Source organism: Sorex araneus, chromosome 1, assembly GCF_027595985.1.
Source record: "Sorex araneus isolate mSorAra2 chromosome 1, mSorAra2.pri, whole genome shotgun sequence".
Lineage (NCBI taxonomy): Eukaryota > Metazoa > Chordata > Mammalia > Eulipotyphla > Soricidae > Sorex > Sorex araneus.
Window position 1 is genome coordinate 122,270,718 of NC_073302.1, and position 25,572 is coordinate 122,296,289.

At 43.3% G+C, this 25,572-nt stretch overlaps 1 protein-coding gene across 1 annotated transcript in view; it reads right to left on the reverse strand.

The window, feature by feature from the left end:
* AGXT2 (alanine--glyoxylate aminotransferase 2) overlaps nucleotides 1-14,211 on the reverse strand; it is a 57,532-nt gene extending 43,321 nt beyond the window's left edge. The window contains exons 1-2 of the mRNA XM_055147169.1: nucleotides 14,096-14,211; nucleotides 69-154 (exon numbers count right to left, since the gene is read on the reverse strand). Coding sequence (XP_055003144.1) covers nucleotides 69-154; nucleotides 14,096-14,183 — 174 coding nt within the window. The 5' untranslated portion in view covers nucleotides 14,184-14,211. The remainder of the gene's footprint in view (nucleotides 1-68; nucleotides 155-14,095) is intronic.
* Nucleotides 14,212-25,572: the final 11,361 nt, after the last annotated feature.

A 25,572-nucleotide genomic window follows, 5' to 3' on the forward strand; every position in this document is an offset into this window, starting at 1 on the left:
AGAAAATCAATTTAGCCTTGCCATGCAGAACCACCTCTTTTGAGTTTTCCTAAAGCTATGGCCCTCACCTGGTATCTTTCAGGTTTGAAGTCACAAGGTGGCATTCTGGGTTTTGTGTGAAGACTGAGCTTGGTAGCAGATATCCAGAAAGCACCTACTAGCAGAGAAGTGAGTTAGGATTCACTAGGAATTCAGGATATTTAAAAAAGATAAAATTCTCCATGAATCAGCACCTGGGTTTATTTGTAATAATCACTGATACTTACCTGAACCAAGAAATTTTCTTAATTAGTTTAAAAATCATTTAAATGAGGCTTTAATTTGGATTTTAAATGGAAGCATCTCAATAACGAATTTTAAGGAGCTGAAAAGGAAGAGAGTTTCTCTCCAGTCTAGTAGGAGAAGATACAGAGTCTGTTGGCAGAAATCAGGATCTCTTTGCCCTAGGTCCCCTGAAAGCTTGGGGAGATCCCCTCTCCTGTGTTGGCTACAATTCTTTTGTCAGTGAACCAAACTTTTGCCAATGCGGTCAACGCTGGCAATAATCTTTTTGGTGAATAGAAGTATTTTATTCTAATAAAATACTAAGAATCTTAAAATTCTAATAAAAATTCTAATAGAATACTGAGATCCTGACGAAGATTAAAGACCAACATTGAGATAATTTTACAGAAGGAGGAAATGATGATTTTTATTCAGCATTCAGACTTGAATCCATAGATGAAATGTTGGTGTTTTGTATGGCTATGAAGTCATACTCCTGAGAAATGCAATGGTATTTTGAAATAAAGCCGGAAAGTACCTGCTCTGAATAGGTTTTCTTTCAGAGATCTCATTCACTTTGTTTTTGCTCTTATAAGCACTAATTCACATTAATTTGCTCTTGATTTAAAAGCAAGTGGATTTGGGGGTTCATGTTAAAAATGACCAAAAATAGTGATAGCATAAGTTTTCTGAGAATTGAAATTCACAGAAATTTTGAAAAAAGCCTTCTATTGTGCCTTTACCTGAGATACTCTTAGATGGAAAAAAATTCTGAGTTATTTCTAGGAATTTGAGCTCCCTTCACTTCCTTCTTAGCTTTCATTTTCCTAGCTGAAAAATTGGATTTGCCCTTTGAGATGGCTATATGCCTTCTTGACTTAAAGGTTATGAAAATCAGGAAATCAGGTTTAAAGAGGAAGAAAGTTGGAGAGAAATATTTGATCAAGAAAGACTGGATTCTAAACAGTCAGGGGAGTTTTGTTAATTTATTAACTATACTGGTTGGAATTAGGGATTTAATAAGATACAAAATAAATCCTTTCTTTAGGAATAAATGAATAAATGGATAAAAGAAGGAATAAAAACACATAGCATGCAAGTTGGAAAAAATTAATCAGTATTTAAACAGAATTTTGGAGGTGCACACCTGGCAATACTCAGGACTAACTCTTGGCTCTGCACTCAGTGATCACTCCTGGTGATCACTCAAGGGACCATATGGGTGGAGGGGACTGAACTCATGTTGGCCACCTGAAAGGCAAGTGACCTACTTGCTGTACCATCTATCCAGCCCTCACAAACTAAATCTTGACAATGCCTCACTGTATATTAACACCTCCTCTCTCACAATATGACCTCAAATAAAAAAATAGTTACACAATTCATAGAAGAAAGAAAAACTCTTTAATTTTTATTATTTTTCAGAGAAAAGTCAGAGTATCAAGATTATCTCCTGCATTATTTATGCAAAAACATCTAAGTTTAAACTGTGTCTTAAGAGCTGAGGGTTAATAAAACTTTTGGATTTTTGGAAATTGTATGTATGCATGTACTCATATACCTATCAAACATGAGTGCTGTGTGTACATGGATGGAAGAGAATGATAAGAAGGATGTCAGATGGTGAAGCTGAGGTCCAGTGAATCAAATTGAATCCAAGATCTTTTTCTGTATGGCCAATTTTTGGGGTTTGTTTTCTTTTGATCATTTAATGGGCCTGATATTGCCTCTTTTTTTGCTATTTTTTGGGGGGTCACAACCAGCAATGCTCAGGGGTTATTCCTGGCTTTGCACTCAGGAATTACTCCTGGCGGTGCTTGGGGGACCATATGGGATGCCGGGGATTGAACCTGGGTTGGCCGCGTGCAAGGCAAACGCCCTACCCGCTGTGCTATCGCTCCGGCCCCCCTGATATTGCCTTTTAAAGTACGATACTGAACACAAATGCCAGGTAATGATTTTCATCCAACTTACCAATTTCCATCTCTGCTCACCTAGAAAATTCAAGACAGTAAAACTGCCATTCAATTTGGAGCACACCAACACTCTTGTTATATAATAACAATGGCCAAGTTGGTTGTTGATGGGATTACAAGGCACTGGGGGCAGTCCCTGGGTGTGACCGCCTAGCTACTGGAAAATGGGAAATCTGGGCAGAAGGGGCCTAGTCCCAATCCGAGCAGGCTTGGAGGTCTCAGCCCTGGGTCCCACATCCAAAGACTTAAAAGCAAGCTCCCGGAAGAGAGCAACACAGAGAGTCTCTGGCCCAAGTGCTTGGCTGTCTTCCCCCGGGGCCCCTTGGAGAAGATGGGCTCCAGCTTCCCTCCCCGTCCTAGGCAGAGCTCCTGAGGCTGAAGACCTCTGGAGCCTTAGTCATAGCCATGCTCAAGGCCCCTCTCCACATGTTCGGATGAGCCTCACGCATGAAGGTACCAGCAGAGGAACCCAGGTGTGTGGGACCCGGGGCTAAGACCTCCAAGCCTGCTTAGATCGGGACTGGGCCTCTTTCCCCCTTCTCCCACCCCCAGCCCTGTAATCCCACACCCTGTAATCCCATCAACAGCCAACATCCAGAGACTTAAAAGCAAGCTCTCCGATATCTTATAGCCTACTTCTCCCTCTGGGAGAACCAGCAGGCTACCGAGAGTTTCCTGTCCACATGGGAGAGCCTCGCAAACTCCCCGTAGCGTATTCATATGCCAAAACCAGTAACAATGCTGGTCTCATTCCCCTGATCCTGAAAGAGCCTCCAATGTGGCATTGTTGGGAAGGACGAGTCAGGAGAGTCTTCTAACATCTCAGGGCTAGGACGAATGGAGATGTGACAGACCACTCGAGAAATTCGACGATCAACAGGATGCTGATGACGAATGGTCAAGTGGGTGATGTTTTAATTTTCTAGCTGTCTTATTCTTACAAAGTTAGTTTATGTGTGTTCTCTCCCTCTAAAATAAAAGTATCAAAAAACAAAAACCTGTTGGACAAGTTGGTTGAGAAAAATACAATTTCTGTGGGAACTTGACAATGCAGGAGGGAGTTCTCTTTGTAACAATATTGTTGAAATAGCCACAGACAGCTCTATTTAAAACAGATACATACAGCTAAGGTACTTATCAAGTGCTTTGTTACTCTTAAATTAAAAAATGCTATAAAAATTTGAAAAGACTCAATAGACATGGATAATAGAACTTAATTTTTGTTTGGATTCTGGTGCAAACCTGGCAGTGCTCAAGGTATACTCTTTGTTCTGTACGAAGGGGTCATTTCTGTTGAGGCTTGGGAGATTATATGGAGTCAGGGATCAAACTTGGGTCAGCTACACGCAAGGCAAGCAATTTATCTGCTGTACTATCACTTTGACCCAAGAAGATATTAAAATAATAATTATGCTTTAATAGCATTTAAAAAATTTTATTAGTGAATCACTGTGAGATAAAGTTACAGACTTACAAACTTTCATGCTTGTGTTTCAGTCATACAATGATTGAGTACCCATCCCTCCACCAGTGCCCATTTTCCACCACCAATGGTCCCAGTGTCCCTGCCACCACCCACACCCTGTCCCCTCCACCCCACCCCGCCTCTGTGGCAGGGCACTCCATTTTTCTCTCTCCTTTTGGGTGTTGTGGTTTGCTATAGAGGTATTAAGTAGGCATCATGTTCTGTCTATAGTCTATTTTCAGCCCTATCTCCTATCCCTAGCGGGCCCACCTAGCACCCTTTGCTTGGTGGTCCCTTCTCTATCTGAGCTGCTTTTTCTCCCAGCATGTGAGGCCAGCTTCCAAGCTGTGGAGTAATCCTCCTGGTACTTATATCTACATTCTTGGGTTTTAGTCTCCCATTCTGTTACTTTATATTCCACAAATGAGTGCAATATTTCTATGTCTGTCCCTCTCTTTCTGACTCATTTCACTTAACACGATACTTTCCATGTTGATCCACTTATATGCAAATTTCATGACTTCATCTTTTCTAACAGCTGCAGAGTATTCCATCGTGTAGATGTACCAAAGTTTCTTTAACCAGTCATCTGTTCTCGGGCACTCATATTTTTTTAGATTCTGGCTATTGTAAACAGTGCTGCAATGAACAGATAGGTGCAGATGTCACTTTTACTATACTTTTTTGCATCTCCAGGATATATTTCCAGAAGTGGTATTTCTGGGTCAAATGGGAGCTCAATTTCTAATTTTTTGGGAAGCGTCCATATTGTTTTCCAAAAGGGCTGAACCAGTCGGCATTCCCACCAGCAGTGAAGGAGAGTCCCTTTCTCCCCACATCCGTGCCAACACCAGTCACTTTTGTTCTTTTGGATGTGGGCCAGTCCCTGTGGTGTGAGATGGTATCTCATTGTTGTTTTGATCTGCATTGCCCTGATGATTAGTGATGAGGAGCATTTTTTTTCATGTGTCTTTTAGCCATTCGGATTTCTTCTTTGAGAAAGTTTCTGTTAATTTCATCACCCCATTTTCTACTGGGGTTGGATATTTTCTTCTTGTGGAGTTCAACTAGTGCCTTGTAAATCTGTGATATCAACCCCTTATCAGATGGGTTTTGGGTGAATATCCCTTCCCATTCTGTAGTCTGTCTTTTTACTTTGGTCACTGTATATTTTGAGGTGCAGAAGCTTCTCAATTTAAGGTAGTCTCATTTGTTTATCTCTGTTTCCACTTGCCTGGTCAGTGGTGAGTCATCTTTGAAGATACCTGTAGCTTCAATGTCGTGGAGGGTTTTGCCGAACTTGTCTTCAACGTACCTTATAGATTCTGGTCTGATATTGAGGTCTTTAATCCATTTTGATCTGACTTTTGTGCATGGTGTTAGGTGTAGGTCTGAGCCCAATTTTTTTGCATGTAGCTGTCCAGTGTTTCCAGCACCATTTGTTAAAGAGGCTTTCCTTGCTCCACTTCACATTTCTTGCTCCCTTATCAAAGATTAGATGATCAAATATTTGAGGGTATGTATAAGAATATTCTACCCTGTTCCATTGGCCTACTGCTCTGCCTTTTTTCCAGTACCATGCAATTTTAATTATTAGCACTTTGTAGTAGAGTTTGAGATTAGAGAAGGTGATGCTTCCCATCTTCTTTTTCCCAAAAATTGCTTTAACTATTCATGGTGGTTGTTCCATATAATTTCAGGAGTGTTTGGTACACTTCCTTGAAGAATGTCATGGGTATCCTTATAGGGATCGCATTGAATCTCTATAATGCTTTGGGGATTATTGCCATTTTGAAAATGTTAATTATCCCAATCCATGACCAGGGGATGTATTTCCATTTCCTCATGTCCTCTTTTATTTTGCGAAGTAAAGTTTTGTAATTTTCTCTGTACAGTTCCTTCACCTCCTTTGTTGATTCTGAGGTACTTGATTTTCTGAGTCATGATTGTGAACGAGATTGCTTTTTTCATATCACTTTCTTCTCTCTCCTTACTTGCATATAAGAAAGCCATGGACTTTTGGGTATTGGTTTTGTAGCCTGCGACTTTATTATACAAGTCTATTGTTTCGAGGAGTTTCTTGTTAGAATCTTTGGGGTTTTCTAAATATATGAAGTTCCTGAGCTGTTGTTTATTCATGAAATTGTGTATGGTTCCTTCGAGTTTGAGTGAGAGCTTAGCTAGTTAGGGTATTCTTGGTGAAGCGTTCATTTCATTGAGGTTTTTCACTGTATCCCACCATTGTCTTCTGGCTTGGAGGGTTTCCTCTGATAAGTCTGCTGTGAATCTAAGGGGTGCTCCTTTGTATGTGATTTCCTTTTTTGACCTTGCTGCTTGCAGTACTGTGTCCCTATCCGTGGCATCCATCATTCTGACTATGATATGTCTTGGAATATTTTTATTAGAGTCTCTTCTAGCTGGCACCCTTCAGGCTCCTAGGATCTGGACATCTGCATTATCCAGCTCTGGGAACTTTTCAGCAATGATTTCTTTAACTGTGGCTTTTTTCATTAGGGTTGCCTCCCTGTCCTTCTGGAACTCCAATGATTCTAATATTATTCCTTTTGGAATCATCCCCTAGGTCTCTGATTTGCCCTAGAGCTATTTTAAGGTGTTTTTCCATTGTTTATTGTAGCCTGTGAGCTTTCTGCTGCTCATCTTCAAGTCTTCAAGCTCACTAATTCTATCTTCAGCTGTAGCCATTCTATTGTTGAGGGCACCCACTGTGTTTTTTCCTTTCATCAACCAAGTCTTTTATTCGTGACATTTCTGAATGTAGCTTTCCTATTTCTGCTCTAACTTCTTCCTGTGTTTTCTTGGCTGACTGCTCCACTGTTTCTTTAAGTTCGATGAACATTTTCAGCATTTCTTCTCTGAATTCTTTACTGGAGAAATCACATTTGTGGGTAACTCCTGCTGAGACTTCTGGACTCTTTTCTTCATCCTCTCCTCGCTGTGGGGATTTGTGCTGTTTCTTCATGTTGTCATGGTTGTATAGTGGCAGGACCTTCCAGTTCACTAGTGCTGTTCTCACTTTGTGAGGTTTCTGGATGAAGAAGCAGGAAGCACAGCTTCTGTGGCTGGGAGCTGGGGGGTCCCTGCCCACTGGACGCTGGGTTGAGATCAGGTCCTGGGGCTGCGCAGGCACTCAGGCATGGGGGGCTGGGGTGTCCAGTGAGGGGGGCCAGCACACCTGGATGAAGAAGCAGGAAGTACAGGGTCTGTGGCGGCAGCTGGGAACCGCCTTCATAGCGTTTAATAGCAGAGCATATTAGGTAGCTAAAACAATTTGGTCCAGGGAGATGGCTCAAGTGTTGGAGCGCCTGTTTTCCATGATGGAGCCTCAGGTTTGATTTTGGGCACTGCATGGTCCTCTGAACACTGCCAGGAGCAACCCCTGAACACAGAGCTGGGTGTGGCCCCCAAAGAAAACTAGAGGAAATGTGTCACTTTGACCATATCTTTTGATATTTAGTAGAGCCAAAGACTTAGGGGAGGAAGATAATTTTAGGTCTCTTAGAGTTGCCGCCTGTGGCATATTCGATAGGCCACAAACAGTAACAACAAGTCTCACAATGGAGACGTTACTGGTGCCCCCTCGAGCAAATCGATGAACAATGGGAAGACAGTACAGTGCAGTGCAGTAGAGTTGAGTCAGTGATGGATCAAATGAGGGACTCCTCTCAATTCTCCCCCACCACGCAGCCCCCTACGGGGATGAGAGCTTGAAATTGCCAACTGCCCAGGAGGTCTGTTGAGGTCCACTTAAGTCAGGGACTGTGACAACGTTGGTGGAGGAGAGTTTTTTCCTTCTGTCTCCTGCTGAGCTTCAGGTCCAGGGAGGATTCCCTTTGCTTTCCTACAGGCTCATAGTCCACAGGAAGTTATAGGGACAGTCACTGGGATCTCTGTGTCCCCACCTATGCGCAATGTCAAGTTCTGAGTGCCGACACAGTGCCAGCTGGTGCCCTCTTCCCACTGGGCAGACCCTTATCCACAGCCTGATTCCCAGTTTGGCAAGCATGAGAAGGGATGGGCATGAGATGGCCATGATGGGAGAATGAGAGGCCTCTGTCAGGGATCTGAGCAAACACAGGGGTGGAGGGATCAGTATGTGCATGTATTCATATGTAGGCACTCATCAGAGCCAGGGCACACAGATGAGGCTGTTTTGCCCCGTCCAAGAAGCGTCCCCTGTATTCTTCATGCCAAATCCTGCCCACCTCTTCATCTTCCTGCTGATCCTTCTAGCCCCTGTCTTCCTTTCAGAGTCTTCCAACAAATGCCCCTTTGCTGAAGTGAGCCCAAGCCAGCTGCGTCATCCACAGCCTAATTCCCAGCTTGGCAAACAACCTTCCTATTGACTGGCTTTGGAGAGCAGCCTTCTCTGAGGGTCCCCTCCTGGGATTGAAAATGGTTCCCTTAGTTCTGCATTCTTCAACAGGAACTGCCTGGAGCTGTGTAGGGGGGAATCCCCTGTTGAGCTAGTTTGAAATTTTTCCTTTCTTGGAGAAGCCTTGACAAAGTTGAGGAAATGGGTTTCATTTGAATTGCATCCACCCTCCTGTGAGAGAGAAGGCGTGTGATAGGCACATAGCTTACTTCCCTGGAAATGTCATACAAATTACAATGACTACTTAATTAGTAAGAAAAGGGCTGCTGTTGGGATATTTTCTTCAGCTTTTTTATACCCCAAAGAATTTTCTTCTAGAATTCTGTGCAGCTATTTACAAAGTGATTGTGCACGTCAGACATAAGCAAGTTTGATTATTGCATGATCATTACATCCCACAGCACGCAAATTGGTGTTATCCAAGGATTGTGATGCATTTCCTTTTGCATAATCAACTACACTTAACACATGATGATCTCCCCATGGAATACTCTCCCTGCCTACTCCCACTTTATGTTTCTATTCCTCACTCTTATTTGGTTTATTCACAGTGTGCGTCTCAGTTGGGTTAAAAAACCAACCAACTAACCAACCATATTTACTTATTTATGTTCGTAGTTTCTGTCTTTCCCACTGAGAATCTCAAAGGCAGAAGTTCTGTTCTGCTCGTTGTGCTAATGGTGTCAATGCATAATTACTAACTCCAATAATGGTTGGTTGATTGAATATCTGCACACAACACCTTATTGAGACAGGCATATATTCAGGCATAGTTCATAAGAACGCTGAGATAGAGTCCTTAAAGGTCAGATGGCATGAGTTTGCAGAGCACTTCTGCATCCTTAGCAGAACAATGCTAAAGATTCTCTGGTGAGTTGATCAAGGTCTCAGGCACTAATTCTCTTCTGCTATTCTCTCTCTCTTTTTCTCTTTCTCTCTCTTTCTCTTTCTCTTCCTATTTTTTGGCCCCCACCCAGTAGTGCTCAGGACTTATTCTTTGCCCTGCACTCAGGGATCTTTGGTGGAGCTCAGGGAGACCATATGGGATACACAGAATTGAACCCGAGTCAGCTATTTGCAAGGCAAGCGCACTACCTACTATACTATCTCTCCATCCCTCTTCTGCTATTGTTTGAAGTAAATAGATTTTATTTGGAGAGTTTTTGAGGGGGAGAGAGTGAGAAAGAGAGATAGAGAGAGACAGAGAGAGAGAGTAACATGCTCAAGAAAGAATGCGGGTTTCTCCAAGGGCAGATAGAGCCCCTAGACACATCCCAGCATTAGACATGAAAGCAAGAAAATAGACATCTCAATAGGGGAGATGCAGGCAACAAATGTGTTCAGGAACCAGATGTGGGCACAAGCCGCATATGGGCTCGGGTAGAATATGCACCTCTTCAGCTATTTCTAAGATGGCTAGTACCACCTAGTACCAGTCCCACCTCACAATGCTCAGGGTTTAGAGCAGTCAAAAAGGTTAGGGTCTGCCTTTTTTCTTGCTGTCAACAACAATATAGATATATAATTATAATAATATAATATATAATGTTTTTTTTTTGCTGAGCATATGATGCTGGGTAGGATTCTTGTCTTTTTGGGAACTCTTGGGCTTCCAAGATGTTCTGGTGAGACTTGTGACTGAGGAAAAGAGAATTCCAGAAAGGAAAGAAGGAAGAGAGCATTGGAAAGGGATTGGAGAGGGGCATGGCACTAACTTTGGCATCACAAGGTCTTTGCTCTTGATCCCATTATTTTTATCTGTTTCTGTCTTTGACCAAGTTCTTTAGTTCTCCTGCCTCCTCATCTGTGAAATGAGATCACAAAACTCTCTCACACATTGGGTTGAAGATGAATGGGGAGATAATGCACTTAAAGCAGCAGGCTGAGGGCGTTATCTCAAAGGATCACAGTTATTGGAATATGCAAAGAGGAGAGGAAGGAGAAACAAGAAACAGGAAAGATGGAGAGGAAAAGAAGACAAAAAATAAGCCTTGAGGGGCATACGAAAGAATCTTTCCTGCCTGAAAAGCTCCTAGAAACAATAGGTCAATATAGTAAAGTGGCAGGCTACAAAATCAACACCCAAAATTCCATGGTTTTCTTATATATAAATAATGAAAGAGAAGAAAGAGACATTAAAAAAACAATCCCGTTCACAATAGTACCTCAGAAAATAAAGTACCTTGGAATCAGCTTAACCAAAGAGGTGAAGGACTTATACAAGAAAAATTACAAAACACTGCTTCAAGAAATAAAGGAAGACACTAGGAAATGGAGACATATCCCCTGCTCATGGACAGGTGTAGGATAACATAGCCTCATGTAGTTTAGGTTTATTGGGTTTTTCCCATTACAGTGCTCCTATTCCTCTTTGTTTATTTGTAGCTTCTTTCTTAGTGTTCTGTTGACTTGTAAATAATGTTTTTCTCTTCTCCTTGAGTCCTTTGCATAGTTTATTCAGAGCAAGTCCTTTTTGTATGGACACAGGATGACTTAACAAATGTTATGCTTTTGTAACCTGGGAGTCATTTGACTCTACATGATATTTTCCTCCAGGGCATCTGTTCTCTTGACCTAAGCCTCAGCTGCCCTTACTTCCTAGCACCCCTAAAGCATGGTCCCGATGTGGGATAAGAAGGACCCAGGGCAAGCGGTGAGTTGTGTGCTACCCTGGCATCGAGATGGGCCTGGCCAAAGTGCCTAATGCTTAACTATAGGTTAAGACCTTGATCATGGACAAATGCTGTCATGATCCAAACAGTGATAACTAGATTTGGACCCTGCTAGGGTGAGGAATGATTAATCTGGCCTGAGTGCTGTGGTCTGAGCCTGTGGCAAGATGTTGCCAGGAGAGCTGCCTTGCAAGCCTCAATGTATCCCTTGCTATGTCCATACAAAAATAACTAGTATTAAGATGTTAAGTTCCTGGACTAAGGAAAAGAAAAAAACCTTAAGAGTGAGGAAGGGCTTTGGAATGCCCTGCCCTCAGGAAGGGCTTTCTTATGTTGATTTTGCTACCTGGCTGGGTGTAGCCTAGAGGGCAAGGTGGGAGAGACAAACTGGAGAGATCAGCCTGAGAGAAGCGGCAGTTGATCCAGAGAGAGGCCGGAGCTGGGAGTGCGGGAGATGAGAAAGATGAAAGATTGAATAAATGGTAACTAATCAGCAACCAGCTTGGTCCTCGTTCTTCCTTTGCCTTTCCTTGACCACTCGCCCCTTGGCGAGCCTTAGTTTTTTACAGACAGGGAGAATTAACATTATCAAAAGGGCCATACTGCCCAAAGCACTATACAAATTTAATGCAATCCCTATCAGGATACCCATGACATTTTTCAAAGAAATAAACAAAACTCTCCTGATTTATATGGAACAATAAACTCCCACAAATACCTAAAGCAATCTTTGGGAAAAAAGAAGATGGATGGCGTCACCTTCCCCAACTTCAAACTCTACTACAAAGCAGTAGTAACTAAAACAACATGGTATATTGGGATAAAAAGAAACCTGCAGACCAGTGGAACAGAGTTGAATATCCTGTCACAGACCCCCAAATATATGGCCACTTAATCTTTGACAAAGGAGCAAGAAATGTGAAGTGGAACAAGGAAAGCCTCTTCAACAAGTGGTGCTGGGAAAAATGGATAGCTACCTGCAAAAAAATGAACTCTGATCTTTGTCTAATGCCAGGCACAAAAGTCAGATCAGAGTGATTAAAGACCTCAATATCAGACATGAATCTATATGGTTCACAGAAGAAAATGTAGGCAGAACTCTCCATGACATTGAAGCTAAAAGCATCTTTAAGGATGAAACAGCACTGACCATGCAAGTGAAAGAAAACATAAACAAATGGGACTATGTTAAACTAAGAAGCTTCTGCACTTCAAAAAAGACAGTGACCAAAATTCAGAAAGAGCCCACAGAATGGGAAAGGATATTTACCCAATATCCATCTGATAAGGGATTAATTTCAAGAATATACAAGACACTAGTAGAATTGTATAAGGAAAAACCTCCAACCCCATCAAAAAATGGGGAGAAGAAATGAACAGAAGTTTTCTCAAAAAAGAAATACAAATGGCCAAAAGGCACATGAAAAAATGCTCCACATCACTAGTCATCAGGGAGATGCAAATCAAAACAACGAGGTATCATCTCACACCACAGAGACTAGCTCACATTCAAAAGAACAAAAGCAACCAGTGCTGGTGTGAATGTGGGGGAAAAGGAATGCTCCTTCACTGTTGGTGGGAATGCTGATTGGCCAAGCCTTTCTGGAAAACAATATGGACAGTCCTTCAAAAAATAGAAATTGACTTCCATATGGCCCCACAATACCACTTTTGGGACTATATCCCGAGGATGCAAAATGCGCAGTAGAAATGACATCTGTGCCTATATATTCATTGCAGCACTGTTCACAATAGCCAAAATCTGGAAACAACCCGAGTGCCCTAAAACAGATGGCTGGTTAAAGAAACTGGTGCATCTACACAATGGAATACTATGCAGCTGTTAGGAGAGATGAAGTCATGAAATTTGCTTATAAATGGATAAACATGGAGAGTATCATGCTAAGTGAAGTGAGTCAAAAAGAGAGGGACAGACATAGAAGGACTGCATTCATTTGTGGAGTATAGAATAACATCACATGAGGCTGACACCTAAGGATATTAGATACAAGGGTCAGGGGGACTGCCCCATAGCTGGAAGACTGCTTCATGAGTAGAGGGGAGAAGGCAGATGGAATAGAGATAGGATCACTAGGAAAATGATGGCTGGAGGAACCACTTGGGATGGGAGATGCATGCTGAAAGTAGATAATGGCTTAAACATGATGACCTCTCAGTGTCTGTATTGCAAACCATAATGCCCAAAAGTAGAGAGAGAGTATGGGGAATATTCTCTGCCATAGAGGCAGGGGGAGGGTGGGAAAGGTGGGGTATACCGGGGATATTGGTGGTGGGGAATGTGCACTGGTGGAGGGATGGGTGTTTGATCATTGTGAGATTGTAACCCAAACATGAAAGCTTGTAACTATCTCATGGTAATTCAATAAAATTAAAAATGTATATTTCCTGCCTGTTTAGGGTGGGAAGTTGGTGAAGGGGCTGGGGTTCTAGTGAAACAAAAGTAAAACAAGAGAGATGTGAAGAACTAAGGCTGGTTACCCCAAGTCTGCCTCACATTGCCATTCTTTCTGAAGAGAGAGAGACAGAGACAGAGACAGAGACTGAGAGACAGAGAGACAGAGACAGAGAGATACAAAGACAAAGACAGAGAGACAGAGTAAGACAGAGAGAGAGGGGGCGAGTGGAAGGAGAGAGTTCAGACTCTGGGAGGAAACAGTGATGCTATCTCAAGTCCCAGTTTCCTGGCCAGCAAAGAGGGGTGCTACTTCCTTCTGAAGGCAGGACAGAAATGTGTGAGGATGCTTGATAGTTTTCTAAGTTGTCATCTTTGAGCATCTACTAAGTGAATTTGATCTTTTAACCTGAATTGTTTTTCTTTTCTTTCCCTTTTATATTACAACTAAGCTCCCACATCATTTCAATTTTCACTTCTGCACAGAGCAGAGTCGAAGTATCCAAGATTTGCCCTTCTCAATAAAGGAGGGCATGAGGCCGGAGCAATAGCACAGCGGGTAGGGCGTTTGCCTTGCACGCGGCTGACCCAGTTTCGATCCCCGGCATCCCATATGGTCCCCCAAGCACTGCCAAGAGTAATTCCTGAGTGCAAAGCCAGGAGTAACCCCTAAGCATCGCTGGGTGTGACCCAAAAAGCAATAAATAAATAAATAAATAAATAGATAAAGGAGGGCATGAACAAGTGTTGTGCGGGAAAAGGAGGCTTTGCATCTGACAGGGTGGGAACCCTAGGTTTGAGGTCCCCTCTCAGGACCCAGTCAGGCCTAATAGCTCCAGGCAACTCTGGACTGTCAGTCGCCGTTGTCACCAGCCCTCTGCTCCCCCACCAAGCCCCCTGGTTTCCACTCACCGCTCCGGGACGGACATGTCTTAGTGATCCTGGCCGCAGAGTTGTACAGGTGCAAAGCTCCCGGCAAATGTTTCCAGGCTAGAGTCATCTCTCCCAGCAAGAAGCAAGTCTCTGGGCAGCTGCAGGAATGGCTCCTCTGCTCACAGGGCAGCCAGGCTGGACTTTGACATTAGCATGGAAGGGGAGGAGCGCTAGGTGGGAGCCCCGGCCTGGTTCCTGGCTTCACCTGGGCAAGCACAGGAGCCCTCAGGGCTGCTCAGAATTCCTCCAGGGCAGAACAAGAGGAAAAGGGAGTGGGGGGAGAGAGGGGAGGAGAGAGAGAAAAGGGAGAAAGAAGGCAGAAAAAGCCAAGGTCTTTTGGAACTAGTTTTGACCATTAAAAAAAATTTTTTTTTAATTTATTTATTCTTAAAAAAAATTATTTATTCTTGAATTGAATCCCAGTGAGATGCACAGGTACAAAGCTGTTCATGATTGGGGTTCAGTCATATAATGTTGCCAACACCTGTCCCTTCACCAGTGAACATTTCCCACCACCAATGTCTCCAGATCTCCCACCCCCTGCCTCCCCCCAACCCCCGTCCACACCAGGCACCGTCCCTGCCCTCTCTTTCCTTTTGGGATCTATGCTTTGCAATACAGATGCTGAAAGATGATCAGCTCTATCCCTTTACCTCCTCTCAGCACTCACTTGGTTCCTGTCCAAAGTGATCATTTCCAACTATCATTGTCAGAGTGGTTCCTTCTCTCAAAACCAGAGTTTCTCTCCAGACAAGGGGGTTAAGGAATGTGGAAAGAGGGACATATTTAATTTAGAGGTTCAGAATGAGAAAGGGGCTATGAATATGAAAGAGAAGTAGGCTATGCTTTAAGTGAGTGGAAAAATTAGAAACTGGTATTGATACCAGAGGTCTTAGAAGAAAAGAAAAGCTTAATTGGGAGTGAGGAATTTCAGAAGGAAGGAGAAGAGGGACAGAAGAGTGAGGAAAAGCTCCAAATAGCAGCAGTGGACACTGCCAGGGGTTTGACTGAGGCAAAGAGTTGGGAGTTAAAGAGGTGGGTACTTTCATTTTATTCTATGTACATTTGTGAAATTTTCCTGCCTCCACTTACCCCTAATCATCACAGGCAGCAATTCAATGCATTTAATAGACACCTTTTGGTTCCTACATAATCTTAAGGAGCGCACACTGTTCGTGGGGACTGCAATTTGAGCTGACGTAAATACATACTGCTTATCTTCCTTCTTTGCCCTTCACCAGTGTTGTGTGACAGGGTTTGCACATGCTTCTGGTGCCTCTGCATGTGCTCTTGGGGGTCACACTTCTTTTTTTTTCCCCCAGTTTTTAAAAATTGAATCGCCGTGCGATACAGTTACAAAGCTTTCATGCTTGAGTTTCAGTCATACAATGATCGAACACCCATCCCTCCACCAGTGCACATTCTCCACCACCAAGGACCCTAGTATGCCCCCCCACACCCTTCCCCTGCCTCTATGGTTACACTTCCTTAGTGGTGGCTCTACTATGGCTTGGCTGAGTGCTCAATGGGGCAGGAAATCTGGCTGTGGCACATAGACATGGTTAGTGGCGGTGCTTGCCCAAGCTGGCGAGGAGCTGGGCACTGCACATGCTTGTGACACTGGTATGGCAGACAGTGGAGCTGTCAGTGCTGCATTTGGCACATGTGGGCAGGCACTGGACTCATGATCTCAGGCTTGCAAGGCAAGTGCTTGTAACCACGGAGGCATCCCTCAGATCCTTTATGTGTTTTTATTTTTCCCACTCAGAAACATTTTTAAAGTGTAAACTAAAAAATTTATTTTAAATTTTAAAATTTTAAGTTTTTAAAACTTATCCAAGTTGCTCTGAGTACATTTCTTTTATTATTTTCAGCACCTGGAGAGTGGCAGGTATAGAATTGTTCATACTTGGAGGATCTGTTCTGACTACTCCCCTGCTGTTTTTTTTTTTTTTTTTTTTTTAAATCATGGCATTTCCTTTGGGAAGTCTCTTTTCCCTGTCTGCAAGCTCATTGTTTTTTCTCATCTAATTCTAGTCTAATGAACCTCTCAAGGATAATCCTTTGTTTCTGGGCCACATCGGGCATTGCTTGAGGGCCACTCTGCACTGTGCTCAAAGTTGCTCCTGGTGGACCATAGAAGTGCTGGGGTTCAATCCAGGGCTTCAGAATATGAAGGCTTATGCTCCAGCCCTGGGCTGGAGCGATAGCATAGAATTGGGCATTCGCCTTTCACGTGGCCGTCCCGAGTTTGATTCCTCCACCCCTCTCGGAGAGCCCGGCAAGCTACCGAGAGTATCGAGCCCGTGTGGCAGAGCCTGGCCCAATCCATATTGGATATGCCAAAAACAGTAACAATAAGTCTCTCAATGAGAGATGTTACTGGTGCCAGCTCGAACAAATCGATGAGCAACGGGATGACAGTGACGGTAATTCTCCAGCCCACTGAATTGTCTTTTTGCCCCACATAATGTCTAATTTCCCTAATTATATCTTTCACATAATCATATTTATTCTTAAGTTATTTGATGATTTCATTACCCATATTATATTGAAGTCTGAAGGCTGTTTGTCTCCATTTTATTTATTTATTTATTATTTATTAAAATTTTTTTTATTAGTGAATCACCGTGAGGTACAGTTACAAACTTAAGAACTTTAGTGTTTGCATTTCAGTCATACAGTGATCATTTATCCATCCCTCCACTAGTGCCCATTCTCCTCCACCAATGTTCCCAGTATCCCTCCCACCACCCCCACCCCATCCCCCACCACCCCACCCTGCCTCTGCGGCAGGGCATTCCCTTTTGTTCCCTCTCCTTTTGGGTGTTGTAGTTTGCATGTATTGTCTCTTTATTTTTAATCATTGTAACATCTCTAAAAACTTTTTTTTTTGCGGGGGAGGGGGCGGAATCCCAAGGAGGATGCAGGGACCTCAGGAGCTACTGGCAATACTCATACTGTAAGGGCAAAACTGATGCCATGACAGGCGGCAGAAATCAGCAAAATCAGCTAGGCCTCAGGTTCAGTTATGGGAACTAAAACAGTCTCAGCTTCCCAGCAAGGAAACAATGTGTAACTAGCCAACCTGACCCCCCCCACCCCGGAATGTTCCTGGGCCCACCAAGTGGGCAATTGGGCTCAGTCAACCACAATGTGCCTGAAACTATAGAGAATGTACCCAGCAACCACAAGCCTATCAGAGCCCAACACATATCCTAGACACTGGCCGAAACATCTTTGTTTAGTAACTAAGTCTGATTTTTTTCTGAAACAATAAGGCATGTACTGCGTATGCAATCAAACCCTATGTAAACTGCTTGCACTTGAAGGTCGGGGTCGCTAACAAGAGACCACTCTGTGGGTGAGATAGTTGACCCCGATACACTGGAATAAAATTCCTACTGCTTTTGCAATATCCTGCTTGTGTCTCTGTCCATCTCGCTGCTTGGGAGCCCATAGTCCCAGACTTAGCAATACTAGCAGTGCTAACTGGTCAGTGCTCAGTGCTCGGGCCAAGGATGCTATGGTACTGCATTATGGGGTGCTGGGGCCCAACAGGTCTCTGCCAGTGCGTGGTACCCGGAGGTCGCGCCTTGCCGGGAACTGAATCCCGATCAGTACTGCTAGATATGCACCCAAACTGCCACACTTGCTCTGGCCCCTCCTTAAGCCCCCTCCAAAAACTCTGATGAAAACTGGATCTGATACACCAGGCAGTAGTAACTGACGTCCATATGGCTTCAGTGTAAGGTTTCACCTTCATCTTCTTAGGAGCTGGGCTGTGTTTCATGTTCTTATACCGACAGGTGGCAGGGATTTTAATCTCCTCTGGTGTCTGCGTTCTTGTAGTTCTGATTTTATTCGACTTTCCTTGGAGCTCCTTAAATAGAATTAAAGTCTGGCTACCCTGACAGCCACGACCTGCTGTTCTTATACTAGAATACTAAAATCTTGGGATTATATCTAAGGCTTCTTTCTTTCTTTTCTTTTTTAAAACCGTTTTATTGAGTCACTGTGATATAGGACCTTACAAAGCTGTTGATGATTGGGTTTCGGTCATACAGTGTTCCAACACCCATCTCTCCACTGGTGCACATTTCTCAGTACCAGTGTCCCGGGTTCTCTCTCTTTCTCCCCACTCCCCAACCCCTGCCTGCTTCTATGGTAGGCTCTTTTCTTCTCTCTCTCCAAATATTTCTTCATATTTGAAGAAATGGCTAGGTTAAAATTAAAATTCTCACCCTCTTTTCCTTTCCCTGGCATTAGCTTTTCTGATCTATTTCCTTGAAGTCCTTCTTTATGTTTTTTTTTCAAATCCCTTCATTAAGTGATGCACAATGGCTAGAGACTCGAATGAGAAGTGGCATGTTCATCACACAGCTGATACAGGACTCTGGGAAGTAATTTCTCTTGGAAAACAGGCTTTCTTAAAGTGAAGGCTCTGAGCACATTATGCAATATGATAGATACAGTGAAGGTATTCCCACGAGAACCCGGTATATTCCTTCCTGTAAATCCTACAGAAGTTCGGAGTCTTCCAGATTTCTAAGACAATCCCAGAGTTTCTCATTCTCACCCTGTCTACACTTAATCTCTAGCAACTTATCAAAATTATTGACTGTGTATCTACTAGTTATGGGGCTTCTACTCCAGACAAAGCAACTCTTTGCTGTCACTCTCAGGAACTGCCTCTATTGCTAGGTTTCAGAGTGACAATTCACTCAACAATCTCACTTATCTGCTGGGTACAAGAAAAGCCACTGATCTTCAGTATTCTCAGCTTTTTCTTGAATGGCAAGAGTACCAACTGGCAAGCTCTGCATGTTAGAAATGAAATGAGAAGTCTTGGTTTGGTTGATGTACTAGCGGGTAGCTATATTTTCTCCAAAATTCTGGGGCCTAGAGTTTTGTGCACTAGATTAGCTGGTTTTTTTTTTTCTCTTTAGATTGGTGCGAGAGTAATGGGTATTAAGTGTTTTTACCCATTACTCCTGCACCAATCTAAAGAGGGAAAAAAAAGCTAATCTAGTGCACAAAACTCTAGGCACAAAACTCAAAACTTAGATCAAGCAGGATGAGAACACTATTTGGGTATCCCAAAGAGGAATCGAAAGAGCTATGCTAGGAGTGTCCGTCTCACTCAAGTGAGAGAAGGAATCTGGAGTTCTGACCTCCATTGATGGTCAAGAATCAGGGACGCTGTTGAGTTTGCCAAGGCATCAAAAATCAGATGGGCTGCCCCTGCAGAGCCGGTGGATGTGGAACAAGCGGGAACCAGAGACAGCTTTAGGAATTGGGGTTCCAGCAAGTGCCTGCACCCATGTATGGAGACTGTGAATTAAGCCTTTGCCCCACGCCGGCTAACGGAGGAAAGAACCTTCCTTCTTGGTCTCTCTCCCCTCCGGGAGAAGGCGTGGTGTCCGACATTTTGTGGGTCCGTTGAGAAGGTACGAACTTGGTGGCGCGGAAAAAAAAAAAAAATGTGTGCTTTGAACTTGAAACAGCCGCAGGATACAGAGCCAGCCCTAGTCAGGCCCGTGCTCGGCTCCGGCCGGCTGGGTTTTCGGCCCGGGCGCCCATGCCCCTGCAGAGCCGGTGGATGTGGAACAAGCGGGAACCAGAGACAGCTTTAGGAATTGGTTTCTGGCAGAATTTTCCCAGGACTTTATACAGAAATCCAAAACCGCGCGGACGCTACCGCGTCCGCGCGACTTAACATTTATAATTGTCATCAATGTGAAAGGGTTCCATTTGAACAGGTCAAACTTGGGGGGGAAACTCCAAATAATAACAGTAAGTTTTTGTTGAAATATTGAAGGTTCTTAATGTAACAGCCACCTCTGGACTATGAGCTAAGCAAAAGCCCCACGCTGGCCAACGTGGCGTGGAGTACACCATACTATGAGGCGCAGGAAGGGGGATGAGGGGGAAAAATTAAAAAAAAAAAATGGAAAAGGAAAAAGAGAAAAAAAAAGAGAGAGAGAGAGTTATGTCAACTATAGTGAGTTTTGTGTTGAATTATGGAATGTAATCAAGGTAAAGAAAAAATGAAGTGAAATTCATTAGTTATACAGTAGGGGGTAGGGGGTGGGGGCGGGGGGTAAACTGGGGTTTCTGGTGGTGGAATTTGGGCACTGGTGAAGGGATGGGTGTTTGAATATTGTATAACTGACATATAAACCTGAGAACTTTGTAACTTTCCACATGGTGATTTAATAAAAATTAAAAAAAAAAACTTACAAAAAAAAAATCAGATGGGCCGGTCACGTAATGCGATTTAGAGACAACTACTGGACTAGAGCTGTTACCGACTGAATTCCGTGGGACGTCAGAAAACCGCGTGGCCACCTACTAACTAGATGGTCAGATTTCTTCATCAAATCCCTGAATGAATGATTTAAGGTTCTTCCTGTTCCTGGAATAAGCAGATATCATTGGGCTGCACTAGCATGCAACAGGGACAAATGGCGATGTTACTGGAGCCCACTCGAGCAAATCGAAGATCAACGTGATGACAAGTGACAAGTAATTCTCTTTAGATATCCCTCCCAAAGGAATCCTGGGCCAAAATGCATTCATCTTTAAAATTAATTTTGGTGGTAAATATTGTGACTCAGAGGTAGAATCCATGACCTATATGTGCGAGGTGAGGCCCCGGGCATAAGCAATAGCACCACGCAAAAATTAAACACCATTTAGTGACATGTTATATTTTATAACTCAACTGGCAGTGCACAAAATGTTCTCAAAGCAGTTGGGTCTCTCTAGAATGACGATGCTGTCCTCTGAACCTGAAGCAGGGCTAAGGAAGCAGCGGTTTCCTTCCTGATCGTCATGCCATCTAAAGTAGAATCTAAGCTCATCCCTACGTTTACAGATGACACCTCCATTAAACAGACACTATCTATGTGTCATTAGGAACTTTAGGAGATATCTGCCCCAGATCTTTTTCTCTTAGCCAAGCAGACTATGTAGACATTTCTTCATTTTCCTAAGAAAAAGAAGATAAGACACCACCCAGGTCTACTTGATTTACTTGATTGGTTATTAGGCAGGACAGCACGTCAATCTCTGTTTCCCAGATAACGAGTTACCTTGTCTGTACAGAATATCTACATTTCACTAGGAAAGAAAATATAGGAACTTCTCCTCAAAAGAGACAATTGAAAGATGGGAGCACTGAAAATTCTATTGCCTTGTTAATAATTATAGACAAGGTTTTGGCTCACACATCCACCAGTGACCTGTCACTTTAGTCACGAGTGTATTTTAACTTTTGTTCTTTGCCCCCAGGCTTTCTGCCAGTAACAGAGCAGGGTCCTGTCAGAGGTACAGAGAATAAATAGCCACTCTATCAAAGGGATTCTTTTCTAGTTCATTTAGATGTCATGGGAATAAAGAAAGGGGAACATTTTGGAAAGGATTTTTTTTCAAAGCAAATTTACATGAAAGTAATATTACAGGTATTCCATTCCACTGTCTGATGGCGATGAGAATGGCAAGTGTAAGGTGAGGACACCACAGTGCAGAGAAGAGAATAATTGCAAAGAGATATGGCTCAAAAGCTGTGCTCCTTAGGATTTCTCAGAGTGCCGACTTTATTTTTCTCATTAAAAAAAAAACAGTGCAAAATTGAAGTGTTCTCATTAATTAAGACTAACGTTTTGGGCAAAGCTCATATAAAATTATTGGACTTAAGATTCTTAAAAGGTCAGCCATGCAAGATGTTGGGACACGTGGGTTAGCTCAGCCTTCCTATTAGACATGTCATGCCCATGAACAGTGCCAGGCACACAATGCTCGGCAAGTACTGCTCAATAATGCATGTGGTTGAAGGCTGGGGAGACGGTGCAAGGGCCAGGAGTGCAGATTTTGCATGCTGGGGCTCCAGGTCTGATTTTCAGAACTACTGGGAATGACCTTCCAGTGACCAAGCCAGGAGCAGTCCCCAAGCACTATTGAGTTATATAAAAAAAAAAATGGGGCTAGAGAGGATAGGGTAGGGGGAGAGGGTGTTTGCCTCTAACATGGCCAATAGTGTAGGGGTGCTTGCCTTGCATGTGGCTGATCATGGTTTAATACCTTGAGCCACATATGCCCCACTGAGCACCCAGCCAGGAGTAAGCCTGAGCACCACTGGGTATGGCTCCCAAACAAAAACTAAAACCAAAAATAAAAAATTAAATATGACTGAATAACGGAAAGATTACATAATTGAGAAAATTTGTACTTATGACTAGGGTCTTGAATAACGAAACCAATACCTCTTTGGTAGAATGCACGGCAGGAATTTTTTTGCACCTAAGTCCTTCTGTTAGCTGCTGACTATGTCAATTTACTCCTTCCTTTGTACTTTAGAACCAGAGCTTAGTCTTTTTCTAATCATAGCAACTTGAGATTCATTACAACTTGGTCACTCTGACAAGGGTAATTGCTGTGGAGAAAGAGTTATAGCTAAATTTGGGTCCTCATATACAGTGAGTTGTGTATCTAATTAAGACTGCTAATTATACCCTCTTCCTATAGTGATTATTGCAGAACTGGCCTTAAATTTTAAATAGATTTAGACAGCAAAAGGAAAACAAAGAAAGATTGAAGCAGGTGAGAAAACCTAAAGGGGAAAAATCATCTCATATGCAATGAGAAAAACAAAACCTATATCTTATGTTGTGAGAACACTGATATCATAGTGCTGTAAATTAGTAAAAATGGAGAGAGACTCACCAGAGAAAACTGCCAAGAGAAAGCTAATGCAGCAATGTATCAGCAACAATGGCCTTGAGCCGGGGAGACAGTTATTAAACATGTGTCTTGAATGCAGCTGTGCCCAGTCTGAATCTATGTCACCACCTATAGCCGCCAGAGCACTGTCTGAAGTGTTCCCTGAGCACAGAGACAGGAAGAGACCTGAGCACTACCAGGTGTGGTCCCCAAACAAAATAAAGAACAAGCCAGAAAACATGACCTTAAGATGATCAGTAATGATAAAGATGGAATATATTTAATAATGAATAGGATTATTCATTTGAAAGATGGAATATTTAAATCTAGATACACGTACCAAAATCTATACCTCTTAATATATCACTGTATCACTGTCATCCCATTGCTCATTGATTTGCTCGAGCAGGCACAAGTAATGTCAATATTGTAAGACTTGTTGTTACTGTTTTTGGCATACCAGATATGCCACGGGTAGCTTGCCAGGCTCTGCCGTGTGGGTGGAATATTCTTGGTAGTTTGCCGGGCTCTCTGAGAGGGGCGGAGGAACCGAATCTGGGTTGGCCTAGTGCAAGGCAAATGCCCTACCTGCTGTGCTATCTCTCCAGCCCACCTCTAAACATATATAATGGATAGAATTACAAGAAAAATGAATTTTATAATCCTAGAGGTAGAGTCTGACTTTCTTACAAATAAACTCAGAAAATACTATAAACAACAGGAGATTTCATAAAAAACAAAGATCTCAAAAATTTTAGTAAATTAGCACTGTAGCACTGTCATCCCATTGTTCATCGATTTTCTCGAGCAGACAACAGTAACATCTTCATTGTGAGACTTGTTACTGTTTTTGGCATATCAAATACGCCACGGGTAGCTTGCCAGGATCTGCCGTGAGGGCGGGTTACTCTTGGTAGCTTGCTGGGCTCTCTGAGAGGGACAGAGGAATACATTAAAAATTAAAAATCTTGGCCACAATCCACAGAGAAGCGGCAGGCATTCTGGTGAGCAACGCGGCCCGGACAATGCTCCGGACCCGAATCGGGGCCAGCAACACCGGGGGGCCGGAGGGAGGAGGTGCCGCCTGCACACCTTCTCCGGATGGAACCCCCGCGACACTGAGCAGCAACTAACACAGCTCCAGGATTCGGGACTGGGACACATCCGAGCCGTGGGGGCCACTGGAGTGGGGCGCGCTAGCGCGGCCGCGCGACCTTTTCTCTCAGAGAGCCAGCCCTGTGTAACCTCAGAGATCCAGGACCTGAGTAACCTCAGAGAGCCAGCACCTGTGCAACCTCCGAGAGCCAGCACCAGAGTAACCTCAGAGAGCCAGCCCTGTGTAACCTCCGAGAGCCAGCACCTGAGTAACCTCCGAGAGCCAGCACCTGTGCAACCTCCGAGAGCCAGCACCTGAGTAACCTCAGAGAGCCAGCCCTGCGCAACCTCAGAGAGCCAGCCCCGTGTAACCTCAGAGAGCCAGCACCGGCACAACCTTAAAAAGTTATTTTGATGTGGTTGGAGGTCATGTGGGGGAAGGGTGATGCAGGCCGAATACAGACTAGAGACTGAACACAATGGCCACTCAACACCTTTATTGCAAGCCACAACACCTAATCAGAGAGAGAGAACAAAGGGGAATTCCCTGCCATAGTGGCAGGGTGGGGTGGGGGAGACGGGACTGGGGAGGGGGGGAGGGATGTTGGGTTTACTGGTGGTGGAGAATGGGCACTGGTGAAGGGATGGGTTATCGAACTTTGTATGGGGGAAACATGAGCACAAAGATGTATGGATCAGTAACTGTACCCTCACGATGACTCTCTAATTAAAAATAAACTAATAAAAAAATTAAAAACCTTAAAAACATTTAAAAAATCATTCCTGTTTTTATTATTATTATTATTATTATTATTATTATTACTATTAATTTTATTGAATCACCATGGGATACAGTTATCAAGCTTTCATGATTGAGTTTTAGTCATTTGGTTTTGGGTTTCTGAGCCACATCCAATAGTGCTGGGGGGGGCTACTCTAAGGGCACTCTGGAAAGTGCTCTGGGGACCATACAGCACCAGGAAACTACCTTAGGGCTCCTGCATACAAAGCAGGCACTTCAGGGACTAGAGTGATAGCACAGCATTTGCCTTGCGTCCAGCCAACCAGATTACATCCCTGGTTGCCTATAAGGCCTCCAAGCACCACCAGAAGTAATTCCTGAGTGCAGATCCAGGAATAAACCCAGCATGACCAAGATAGGCAAATTGGAATGCCCTGCCACAGAGGCGGGGTGGGATGGGGGGGATGGGACTGGGGGGTGGGAGGAATACTGGGTTCATAAGTGGTGGAGAATGGACACTGGCGGAGGGATGGGCTCTCGAACATTGCATGAGGGAAAAACAAGCATGAAAATGTGTGAATCTGTAACTATACCCTCACTGTGACTCAGTAATGAAAAAAAAATAATAAAAAACAACAGCTTTGGATACCTGGAGAAACAAAAAAAAAAATAAATTGATACAACCAAATTTGCAAAAATATGTAGTGTCTAAGTTGGATTTTTGTAAGAATGTGAAGTAGTTTAGTATGAAATGATGTTTTTCTAAATTGATTTTTTCTGTAAAATTTACATATTAATTGAATAACAGAAAAACAACATTTTCATAGCATTATGTGTAGAAAAAAAATGAGTTTTTAATAGTAATTCAGGGTAAAATAATATGAGAAAACTAACA